The 11,894-nt window shown below is 51.7% G+C and overlaps 2 protein-coding genes across 3 annotated transcripts; one reads left to right on the top strand and one right to left on the bottom strand.

Annotated features, from left to right (window-relative positions):
• Positions 1-266: 266 nt before the first annotated feature.
• Positions 267-5,118, top strand: LOC132463257 (dnaJ homolog subfamily C member 5-like). 2 transcript variants are annotated; one of them, XM_060059301.1, is made up of 5 exons: positions 267-409; positions 1,153-1,366; positions 1,970-2,141; positions 3,393-3,476; positions 4,623-5,118. In XM_060059301.1, the coding sequence occupies exons 1-5, from the start codon at positions 303-305 to the stop codon at positions 4,625-4,627; spliced, it is 582 nt and encodes a 193-aa protein (XP_059915284.1). In that variant the 5' UTR covers positions 267-302; the 3' UTR covers positions 4,628-5,118. The 2 variants fall into 2 exon arrangements, with proteins under 2 accessions (XP_059915284.1, XP_059915275.1); XM_060059292.1 differs by having other exon boundaries at positions 3,393-5,118.
• A 52-nt stretch (positions 5,119-5,170) lies between these two features.
• nsfl1c (NSFL1 (p97) cofactor (p47)) lies at positions 5,171-11,442 on the bottom strand. The gene is made up of 9 exons (XM_060059124.1): positions 11,286-11,442; positions 10,519-10,619; positions 9,977-10,054; positions 7,939-8,098; positions 7,644-7,739; positions 7,320-7,429; positions 6,544-6,681; positions 6,264-6,431; positions 5,171-5,660 (listed from the first exon to the last, which is right to left on the bottom strand). The coding sequence occupies exons 1-9, from the start codon at positions 11,433-11,435 to the stop codon at positions 5,498-5,500; spliced, it is 1,164 nt and encodes a 387-aa protein (XP_059915107.1). The 5' UTR covers positions 11,436-11,442; the 3' UTR covers positions 5,171-5,497.
• Positions 11,443-11,894: the final 452 nt, after the last annotated feature.

Below are 11,894 nucleotides of genomic sequence, written 5' to 3'. Positions count from 1 at the left end.
TGGTGTGATCAAAAAGCAATACGGCAACCGTGTTTAAATGAGACGCAAGTTAAGATCTAAAGATATTCTAAACCAAGGCTCAGTAGCTAAGCTACAAACAGTATTCCTCCAACATAAGACGGCACTTTGTTAGTTTGTTTTTTTGTTTATTTCCCCACTATCTGAATTCTAAGAGCTCTTTGGCACAAGGACTAGACTAGATAGGGCCGGCGCGGTTTAAATGTGTGTATCTCTCTCTCTGGCAGGCGCGGGCGAACGAGGGAGTGATCGAGATCGCGACAGAGTGATAAAGAGAGAGCAGCATGGAGCAGCAGAGACAGAGGGCTCTGTCCACGTCAGGGGAGTCCCTGTACGTGGTGCTGGGGGTGGACAAGAACGCCACGCCGGAGGACATCAAGAAATGCTACAGGTGGGACACAAGACAGACACACACACACGCACACACACACGCAAAGACACACGCATCAAGATACAATCACTGTACACACTCCCGGCACTCACTGTATAAACAAAGTGTTTCAACAAATGCTACAGGTCTTCCTCCCACTATACACACTAGGAATACACTGGCTTCACCATCACAACGTCCTGGCCGTAAGGCTCTGCTACAGTGTTTCTGGTCTCCCTCTCAGGAAAGGGACACTGGCACAATACTTTAAGGACAATTATAAAAGCGGCCTAGAGCCACGTCCCGCAGTGCTGCTAAACGTTGGCTCGCAGCGCCGACGTAGACGTCACTGCACCCTGACGTAGACTTCACTGATGACCGGGTGTGTAACACGATGACCTGCTGTGTATCTGCTGTGTAACACGATGACCTGCTGTGTAACACGATGACCTGGTATGTAACCTGGTGTGTAACACGGTGACCTGGTGTGTATCTGGTGTGTGACCTGGTGTGTGACCTGGTGTGTGTGACCTGGTGTGTGTGACCAGGTGTGTGACCAGGTGTGTGACCTGGTGTGTGACCTGGTGTGTGACCTGGTGTGTGACCTGGTGTGTGACCTGGTGTGTGACCTGGTGTGTGACCAGGTGTGTGACCAGGTGTGTGACCTGGTGTGTGACCTGGTGTGTGACCTGGTGTGTGACCTGGTGTGTGACCAGGTGTGTGACCTGGTGTGTAACCTGGTGTGTATCCTGTGTGTAACACAGGAAGCTGGCGTTGAAGTTCCACCCGGACAAGAACCCTGACAACCCGGACGCGGCGGATAAGTTCAAGGAGATCAACAGCGCCCACGCCATTCTGGTGGACAACACCAAGCGCAACATCTACGACAAGTACGGCTCGCTGGGCCTCTACGTGGCCGAGCAGTTCGGGGAGGAGAACGTCAACACCTACTTCGTGCTGTCCAGCTGGTGGGCCAAGGTGAGGGAAGGAGCACCACGTCATCTACACAACGTCTCTACAGGACCAGTTACACAACATTCATACACGACCAGTTACACACACCCAGATACACATAACCTGATACACATCAACCATACACAACCAGAGACAGATCATCTATACACAACCAGAGACAGATCATCTACACACAACCAGATATACACAACCAGATACACAACAAGATACACACAACCAGATACACATAACCTGATACACATGGACTATACACAACCAGATACAGATCATCTAAACACAACCAGATACAGATCATCTACACACAACCAGCTGCACAACCAGATACGCAACAAGATATACACAACCAGATACACATCTGGTTCAGTACTAGTCTCTCCACAGGGGGCATCGTCAGGGCACAGGGTTGCCCGAGACCCGGTCATTAATCAGATGTGGTATGAAGTGGTATGTTTGGTATGGAGTTTGATTTGAACGGCCATCTATTGGCTCAAAGCGCCACCTAGTGGACGTTTCTCTAGCTGTAGTTTACTCTGCTGTACGTCTTGTGTTGTGTATGCATTGGGTCTCATGTGTGTGTATTGTGTGTGTGTGTGTGTGTGTGTGCAGGCGCTGTTTGTGTGCTGCGGTATTTCGACCGGCTGCTACTTCTGCTGCTGTCTGTGCTGCTGCTGTAACTGCTGCTGTGGGAAGTGTAAACCCCGACCCCCCATGGACCAGGAGCCAGAGTTCTACGTCTCCCCAGAGGACCTGGAGGCCCAGATGACCTCCGAGGAGAAAGGTGAGAGGCAGGGCCTGAACACGCAACCCAGCGTCAGACTGACCCCTACGTTAGACCGACCCTCTACGTTAGACTGACCCTCTACGTTAGACTGACCCTCTACTTTAGACTGACCCCCTCCCCTACGTTAGACTGACCCTCTACTTTAGACTGACCCTCTACTTTAGACTGACCCCCTCCCCTACGTTAGACTGACCCTCTACTTTAGACTGACCCTCTACTTTAGACTGACCCTCTACTTTAGACTGACCCCCTCCCCTACGTTAGACTGACCCTCTACTTTAGACTGACCCTCTACTTTAGACTGACCCTCTACTTTAGACTGACCCCCTCCCCTACGTTAGACTGACCCTCTACTTTAGACTGACCCCCTCCCCTACGTTAGACTGACCCTCTACTTTAGACTGACCCTCTACTTTAGACTGACCCTCTCCCCTACGTTAGACTGACCCCCTCCCCTACGTTAGACTGACCCCTGCCCTACGTTAGACTGACCCCCCCCCCCTCTACGTTAGACCGACCCCCCCCCCCCCTCTACGTTAGACCGACCCCCTCCCCTATGTTAGACTGACCCTCTACGTTAGACCGACCCTCTACATTAGACTGACCCCCTCCCCTACGTTACTGACCCCCCCCCCACGTTAGACCGACCCTCTACGTTAGACCGACCCTCTACTTTAGGCTGACCCTCTCCCCTACGTTAGACTGACCCTCTCCCCTACGTTAGACCGACCCCCCCCCTACGTTAGACTGACCCCTACGTTAGACCGACCCCCTCCCCTACGTTAGACCGACCCCCCCCCTACGTTAGACCGACCCCCCCCCTACGTTAGACCGACCCCCCCCTACGTTAGACCGACCCCCCCCTACGTTAGACTGACCCCTACGTTAGACCGACCCCCCCCTACGTTAGACCGACCCCCCCCCCTACGTTAGACCGACCCCCCCCTACGTTAGACTGACCCCTACGTTAGACCGACCCCCTCCCCTACGTTAGACTGACCCCCCCCCTACGTTAGACCGACCCCCTCCCCTACGTTAGACTGACCCCCCCCCTACGTTAGACTGACCCTCTACGTTAGACCCCCCCTACGTTAGACCGACCCCCTCCCTACGTTAGACCGACCCCCCCCCCCCTCCCCTACGTTAGACCGACCCCCTCCCTACGTTACGCTGACCCCCCCCCTACGTTACGCTGACCCCTGCAGTCCGTCCCCCAGCAGTAATCCTCTGCTCTCCTCGTGTCCCCAGATGTCGGAGGGGACCCCATCCTGGTGCAGCCGTCCTCCGCCACAGAGACCACCCAGCTGACCTCCGACCCCAAATACAGCTACCGTACTGACGCTTACTAACGCACACTTTAATCACACACTAGGGGTGTAACGGTTCCCGTCCACAAACCGTACAGTTTAGAACACGCCAGCCTTCAGCCACATCATCATCATCATCATCATCATCATCAACAGCGATACTTCGTAGTAGCGGTCCTCCTATCCACAGCCAGGATCAGCGAGGACTATCTAACACTAGGGATGGCTGATCACTAGGGACTCTAAAAGGGACAGAATCACATGTCTAGGGAGAGAGAGAGAGAGAGCAGCTGTTGGATCCCAGTGGCATTTCGGTCTGGGAACAGTGGGATCACTGGTCAAATGCCAGCGCTGGTCCCCAACCCTCACCTCCACTAGGGGAGACCTCCTTCAGAGCCCTTAACGCCACATACAAACACAACGCAAAACAAGTCTAAACCAAAGGCAGGAAACCAGCCAAGGCGCGGGGGTGTTCACACTACTGCCCTCTAAAGGCCTGTTTTTAAGGCATATCTTTCTTTTTCATCCAAACATTTTTTAAAAGGTAAGACATACAAATTATATAAGTAAAGTACCAAATATACAATCCCACATCAGGGCCCGGATATAAAGGTAAAGCAGTGAACCGTTACACCCCTTCTCACACTAGAACAAACCACTACCAGTCATCGTAACACACGTTCACTTCCAGGCCCGGTCACATGACCGCAGGCCTCGTTTTAACACCCCTGACCCCGCCCCCTGGACACTCAAACCCCAGGCATTGGTGCAAGCCAACGTTAGATACAAGTACGTTGAGCCGTAGAGAGATGAGCGTTCTTGGGACAATCACACAGGATCAGGCCTGGTGAAACCTCCTCTCTCCTGATTGGCTGAGGCCAGTGCCCAGCTCATTGGTCCTTTAGCACAGAGGGGCGTGTACATGCATACATTATTTGTTAGTTTGTGTGAGGCGGCGCTCTGATGTACATGTGGTGTAAACTTTTAGATTTTTAACCTGCTATCTGTGTTTGTTTTTATTTATGTTGTCATTGAAGGATGTCCATGTAAGGTTATGCTCTGTTGCCCAGGCGACAGAGCTGTTAACTCCATAGTGAAAAAAAACCTTTCCTTTGCTAAAATGCGCTTCCCGGACGTCACATCGTCCTGTTCTGAAACTTTGTAATTTCAGCGTGAAGCCAAGAACTGCGAGCCAGCGGGAGAACGTTCAACATGATCTTAAGAAGCTACCGCATGCTCTCTGTCGTTCTGCCGGCTTCACCCTGCTCCCGTTTCATTGGTGGTTGCTTCATGTTCCATGAGCCCAGCGACCAATGAAATCACCTTTCTTGTCCCCTTTCCTCCCCCCTCCCCGTTTCCTGGGCTTTCGACCAATCGTACAACATGTCTGAGTGAATGCAACGTTAACTGGAATCAAGATGTTTTTAGCAACTTATGAATTAAACGTAGGGTAAATAGCGAGCCTATGATAATATTGAAGCATTATTTAATTTATTTTTTTAATGTTTTTAAGAGAAGCGCTAGCTGAGATGTGTAGAGCCGTAGATGTGAATGAATCAGTGTTCTGTGTTCCTAGCATGACCTAAGCGTGTGTGTGTGTGCGTGTGTTTCCTGGGCGCCGGCCGGGTCGTGACCTGATGTTGTAAAATAAAGTTTTGATGCTTCAAGCCCGCGTTGGGTCACTGCTTCTCTTCACGCGTAGAACAAACACAGCCTGGCTCACTTCCACAGCATTTTAATCATCATTACATCAGAACAAATCCCCTCTCCCGCCCACCCCCTCTGCCACGCATGGCGTCTGGTACGGGCTCTGCTCCTGCTCCATCTTAACGCTACAAAGCAACCTCCACCTCCCGCCACAAGGGGCAGCATCACACAACGCATCACTATAGAAAAAGAAAGGGGGGGGGGGGGGGGGGGGGGATCCGAAACCGAATTGCAAAGGTAAGAAGTCCGTTCAGTAAGTCCAGGAGGCAGCTCCACCGGGGGGGCTAACAGAGGGGTCTCCGGTGGGGGCGGGGGGGGGTCTCCGGTGGGGGGGGGGTCTCACTGTAGCCGCTGGACGATGACGGCGTTCAGCAGGTTGGCGTCCTGCAGGGTCAGGGTCTCGTCCGTCAGCTCCCTGTTGGGGAACGTGGTCATCAGGACGAACTCGCGGGCCGCCATGGCCGGCCTCGCCGCCACCAGGAACTGCCGCACGTCGGACACCCTGCGGAGAGGAGACTTCCTGTTATTGTTCCCTTCAAAGTGAAAGTGGGGATTGTTACCTTGGCGGTGGCCATGCCTGTCTAACCTCAGCTGAAACGAACGGGTGGAATCAGATGTCCAACCATAGTTTACACAGTATGGTGAAGACCTCAACTGTAGCATTAGCTGCAGCTAGCGCAGCGCTGAAGTTAGCGGTAGCTTTAGCTGCAGACAGCACAGGGGTAAAGACACACGGTAGATTTAGCTGCTGCGATGACGTTAGTGGTAGGTATAGCTGCGGCTAGCGCAGCGGTGAAGTTAGCGGTAGCTTTAGCTGCAGATAGCACGGGGGTAAGACACACAGTAGATTTAGCTGCAGCGATGAAGTAAGGGGTAGGTATAGCTGCGGCTAGCGCAGCGGCGAAGGTAGCGGTGGCTTAAGCTGCAGCTAGCGCAGCGGTGAAGTTAGCGGTAGCTTTAGCTGCAGACAGCACGGGGGTAAAGACACGCGGTAGATTTAGCTGCAGCGCTGAAGTTAGCGGTAGGTATAGATGCGGCTAGCGCAGCGGTGAAGGTAGCAGTAGCGGTGGCTTTAGCGGTGAAGGTAGTGGTAGCTTCAGCTCACCTGTGGGTGTGGTTGAACTTGTGCACCAGGCGTCCTCCGTCCGCCAGCCGGATCTGAATGCTGGTGACGGGCTGGGCGGCGTCCAGGCTGACGGAGGCGCTGGCCTGGGCCTCGCTGGCCACCTGGTCCGTCTGGGAGGCCGCCGGGACCACCAGGTCAGGGGTGGCGCTGCAGGGGTCAGAGGTCATAGTGGTCATGGGGGACGGACAGTCTTAGAGGTCTCAGATACAGAAGAGGGGGCCGGCCCTGTCACACCCGGTCCAGTCAGAGCGCGGCTCACCTGCCGAGCTTGTACCCCTCCCCTCCGAAGGCCCTGAAGGCTATCTTGGGTCTGGCGAAGTCCTCGTCCCGGTGGTCCTCCATGTCCAGGTTCACCTGCCCCCCCCGGGCCCTCTGACGCAGCTCCAGAGGGATCTCCCTGTCGGGTGCACGTTACAGCAGCGTTACTCAACTGGTGGGTCTCGCCCCAAATGTGGGTCACGGACCCGTTTTGAATGGGTCACGGGAGTGTGTGCGAAAGAGTAGGCCTAAGGAGATTAACGTGCTTTGAATGCAGGGATGAAAGAATTTGTTTATGTTTACATAATGGCATTGTGTGTGTGCGTTTACTAAGCCGTTTCCTGAGCAAAACATTTACTTGGTTTGAATTGTAGAAAAGTGGGTCGCGACTTAATGAACATGGTCAATTGTGGGCCCCAAGCCCAGAACAGTGGAGAACCACTGTGTTACAGTATACGTTACATACATTATACACTCAACTTGAATATGGATTATGTACAGTATACTTCATCATGACCTATACATGTTACAAAAATAGTCCATCATGGCCGATACAGTACTGACTCATGACCTATGGATTATATAGTATACTGCGACCTATACTCCATGACCTTTACGATACACTAATCTAACATGACCTATACATGAATACATTTGGTCCTTTACTGCCACATGATGATCATATAAGACTTTACCTTTATTTTTTATAAAAAATAGGTAAATAAGTAAAAAAAAGTTTTGGTTGAACCCAGGAAGTGACCCGTTAGTGAGACGTACCCCCTGCGGATGGACTCCAGGAACAGGGAGTTCCCCGGGTCGCTGTAGTTCCTCAGGTCGCCCTCGTCCAGGCTGAAGCCTGACTTCCACAGCTTCAGCACCACGTGCACCTGCCACACACAAACACACATCCAAACACTGTTGCTTAGCAACCACGTCAAGGTACACACACACACACACACACACACACACACACACACACACACACACACACACACACACACACACACACACACACACACACACACACACACACACACACACACACACACACACACACCAGAGACTACAGACAAGACCCGTCCCGTTAACGAGCAGACTCACATCCTGCTGGCTGTTGGCTGCCCTCCTCTCTCCGGCCACGTAGGCCGACGCCTCCTCTGGCCCCGCCCCCAACCTGTAGCCGCCGCCCACAAACGCCTGGAGACACAGAACGCACCGTCGATGTCGTTCATAAACACCGACACGAGACAGACGCCGGATCGTTTATACATCCACGCAGCCCCGCTGAAGAACGCATCGCTGGCCCCGTGTTGCTGTGAACGCGGGTCTGTTCCGTCGTTCGTATTAAAGCCAAAGCAACGTCGGTACTGAAGGCCAGAGCGGCGCGCCGACTGACCTTGGGTCTGCTGGACTCCCCGGGGCCGCCCCGGTCCAGGGGCACCGCCCCGTGCTCCTTGGCTCCCTTGAACAGGTCCTCCACCACCTCGTTGGAGCTCTTCTTCTTGGGCGGTCCCACGATCTGCTGCCCGCTGCGCTCAGAGCCCCCCGCGAAGAACCTGGGGGGGGGGGGGGGGGGGGGGAGAGGTCAGAGGTCAGACCCAGCCCACCACCACAGGAGAGGTGAGAGGTCACACCCAAGAACGCACTGGAGGAGAGGTGAGGTCAAGCCCACCACCCGGCTGACAGTGGTATATACACCACCCGGCTGACAGTGGTTTATACACCACCCGGCTGACAGTGGTTTATACACCACCCGGCTGACAGTGGTTTATACACCACCCGGCTAACAGTAGCAAGGATTCTTTAAAGAGTCCTTCATCGTCCACGTTAACGGGATGAAAACAAGCGGGAGGTTTGACATAAGAGTGGCAGGTTAACATGGGCAGGAAGGACATCATTACATCTTTACTGACACCACTGATGAAAGGGGCCAGGGTGAGGTGACCAGGGACTGGACCAAAGCCAGTTAGCTCCAGAGCGAGTTGCAGCAGAATGCCATGACGCTGCAGAAAGCCCTGCTCTCTCAGTGGAACAACAAACAGTGACTCTCCCATACGTAGCTACACTGAGCCAACACAGAATGACTCCTATACCTGGCTACACTGAGCTAAGACCGCCAGAAGGACTCCTATACGTAGCTACACTGAGCCAACACAGAATGACTCCCACACTGAGCTAACACAACCAGAATGACCGCATTACCTAGCTACACTGAGCGAACACCACCAGAATGACTGCATTACCTAGTTACACACCACCAGAAGGACTGCATTACCTAGTTACACTGAGCCAACACCACCAACATGACTGCATTACCTAGTTACACTGAGCACACACCACCAGAAGGACTGCATTACCTAGTTACACTGAGCCAACACCACCAACATGACTGCATTACCTAGTTACACTGAGCACACACCACCAGAAGGACTGCATTACATAGGTACACTGAGCCAACAGCACCAGAATGACTCCTATAGTATACATAGTAGGGATGGTTCAGAAATGTGATTATTTGTTCCCGAGGGTCAAAATCGATTTCTAACATTTGGACCGTTAACATTTTTTCCCATTCAAATATAAAGTTTTTCACAAGCCATAACTTTGTTTACCTGGTAACGCCTGAGGGTTTGTCTAATACCTGGAACAATCATTACCTTCCCGTAAGGTTCTTATGCAATGGAAATGTTGTTCACTCCTCCAGTAATTAGGACGGACCTTAGCTACGACTTGGCAACAGGAGGTATTCTAGTCCGCTCAGCTATGAGCCAGAGAGCTAACGTTATGCGTTGTACATATTTATAATTCTAAATTCGTCCCAGCCTCGTTTTGAAGACCGAATCACCGCGCCATTTGTTTCAATGGGATTCGCGACGGTCTATACTTTCAAAATAAAGTGTTCATATTTATAATTTGAAATTCGTCCCAGACTTTACATCACAGATACTATAGGGTATATAGCATATCACTGCGTTTTCTGATTACAGTTTAATGCATTTTTCACAACAACGACAACGACAATTTGACTGGAACTACTTAGGTAGTTGTTTTTTTGCGTTGAAGGTATTGAGTGATTTCTTACCGATGATCCATGGCTGCCTTTGTGAATGTCGGCACACATCTAATAATCGTTTATTCGTTCATACCACCCACTGATTATTCGACCATGAAATATTTGAGTTATTCACATCCCTAATATGTAGCTACACTAAGCTAACCCGTCCAGAAGGACTCCTATACTGAGCTACACTGAGCTAGCACCACTAGAAGGACTCCTATACACTGAGCTAGCAGAGAAGGACCCCTATACGTAGCTACACTGAGCTAACACCACCAGAAGTCCTCCTATATGTAGCTACACTGAGCTAACACCACCAGAAGGACTCCCATAAAGAGCTGTACTGAGCTAGCACCACCAGAATGAAGGAACTCACCTCTCTCCCTCCTCCTCGTCGCTGTCGTCGTCGGCCTCGTTCATCAGGTCCCTGAGGGACGTCACTCTGGGCTGGACACTGGAGACGACACACGTGTCAGTTCAAGACTCTAGAGGCAGCTGTCATAGCATAGCAACACCTGTCGCTACAACTATCAACGGTATTAAATTCAGTGCATTACACGCAGTATGTACAGACGTAAACACCTTACCACCGAGAACAAAAGACGCACCTCTTGACTTGGAGGAAGTGAAGTGCGTGGTGGTGGTGGTGGTGTTTAGTGATGTTTGAGGAGGGGTGGTGGTGTTGGAGATGGAGGAGGGGGAGGATGGAGATGGAGAAGACGGTGGTGATGGAGGTGAGGGGTAATGGAGGTGAGGGGGATGGAGGAGGACGTGGTGTTTAGTGATTGAGGAGGTGTGGTGGGGATGGAGGAGGTTGTGGTGGTGAGGTGGTGGTGGTGATGGAGGAGGTGGTGGTAATGGAGGAGGTGGTGGTAATGGAGGAGGTGGTGGTAATGGAGGAGATGGTGAACAAGTTACCTGGGACCTGCCGAGCGGGACACGGAGGAGGCGCTCTCCGGCTGAGGAAGTGTGACGATGTCATCCTCTGCTCCGTCCTCGAAGAAACTCGCCAGGGCCAGCTGAGGAGAGAGTAGGTCATTAGGGTTCGATCCCAGCTGAGGAGTGATCAGGTGGTTAGGGTTCGATCCCAGCTGATGAGAGAACGGGTGGTTAGGGGTCGGATCCCAGCTGAAAAGAGAGCGGGTGGTTAGGGGTTTGATCCCGGCCGAGAGTTCCCGGGTTTGAAAGTACGTCACATACGCATGATGTACATCATACAACATAAATGTACATGATAAGTGGTCTTAGGTGGAGACAGGAGCACAGCTACGGGACACTAACGAGAAGGACTGGTGATGGTGGACCAGGATGAAGACAGAGCCCAGCTGTCAACAAAGAGTCCTCCTCATGATATCCGGACAGAGAGACAGACGAGCGGACCGACGAACTGCCGCCTCTACGCACTTCAGAGCAGCACTGCGCTGGAGGGGATGGCTTAATCAACTAACCCACTAGTCTCAGGGTTTGGTTAATACCGCTCTTTCGTGTGAACCGGGCTGTCAGCGGATCGCCAGGCCGGTTCCAGAAGGCCATTGTCTAAACGGTGACTTGCACAAATCACCGGCGGACCCGGCTAACGTTAGCCACATGCTATGGGGTTCCCCCGCGTCCGCACTGGTGTTTAAACTTCTGATTTAATTTAACTTCTCCACACAGTACCAGGGGAGAGGAGAGTCAACACGCACCTGTAGGTCCCACCCGGCGGACTCCAGGAAGAAGCGGGCTCTCTCCCCGTCCACATCTGTGATGTCGATGAACTCCCTAACAGAGTCCTCCTGGCTCGACATCTTGGATCTGTGCTGTGTGTAACCGGTCCGGCTGCTCCTGGGGAACATGAACCACCACGGGGTTCCTAGCACATCCTTCATTTTCACTACATTTTTTTATCAATTATGTTTCATCCCCCATAAATGTCTTACATAAATACAAACGAATTAATAAAACATAATTATTAAAAACAGTACAATTATATTAATGTTTAACATCACTTCACATTTATTCAATCTACTTACCAAATAACACCAACGGAAAAAAAATGCCACAATATAACTTAGCTAGTTCGTTTAACCAATTCTGGTAACAACAAACATCTTCACCCTGATAAATTGAAGTCTGATTCGGGTGTTATACATTTATTGTCCACTTTGATTGATTGCAATGAATCTCTTCACCGACAGATGGCGTAGCAGTCAATTGGAAACTGAAAGAAGTAACACATTTTCCTCTCACAAATCAAAAAACAAGTTATGAATTCACAAAGAACAGATCCAAGCCGTTCAGAGTGTGTGATTAGA

Source organism: Gadus macrocephalus, chromosome 1, assembly GCF_031168955.1.
Source record: "Gadus macrocephalus chromosome 1, ASM3116895v1".
In the NCBI taxonomy this organism is placed as follows: domain Eukaryota; kingdom Metazoa; phylum Chordata; class Actinopteri; order Gadiformes; family Gadidae; genus Gadus; species Gadus macrocephalus.
Note: the sequence above shows the minus strand (reverse complement) of the source record. Positions and strands in the feature narration are given on the sequence as shown.

Bases quoted from the DNA above. Each gene is read 5' to 3' on its own strand.
- LOC132463257 (XM_060059292.1), top strand. From the start codon at position 303: ATGGAGCAGCAGAGACAGAGGGCTCTGTCCACGTCAGGGGAGTCCCTG. The intron at 410-1,152 runs GTGGGACACAAG...TGTGTAACACAG, and splicing joins GACATCAAGAAATGCTACAG to GAAGCTGGCGTTGAAGTTCC. The intron at 2,142-3,392 runs GTGAGAGGCAGG...TCGTGTCCCCAG, and splicing joins GATGACCTCCGAGGAGAAAG to ATGTCGGAGGGGACCCCATC.
- nsfl1c (XM_060059124.1), bottom strand. From the start codon at position 11,435: ATGTTCCCCAGGAGCAGCCGGACCGGTTACACACAGCACAGATCCAAG. The intron at 10,055-10,518 runs GTAACTTGTTCA...TGTCGTCTCCAG, and splicing joins TCCCGCTCGGCAGGTCCCAG to TGTCCAGCCCAGAGTGACGT. The intron at 7,430-7,643 runs GTGAGTCTGCTC...TGTGTGTGGCAG, and splicing joins CAGCCAACAGCCAGCAGGAT to GTGCACGTGGTGCTGAAGCT.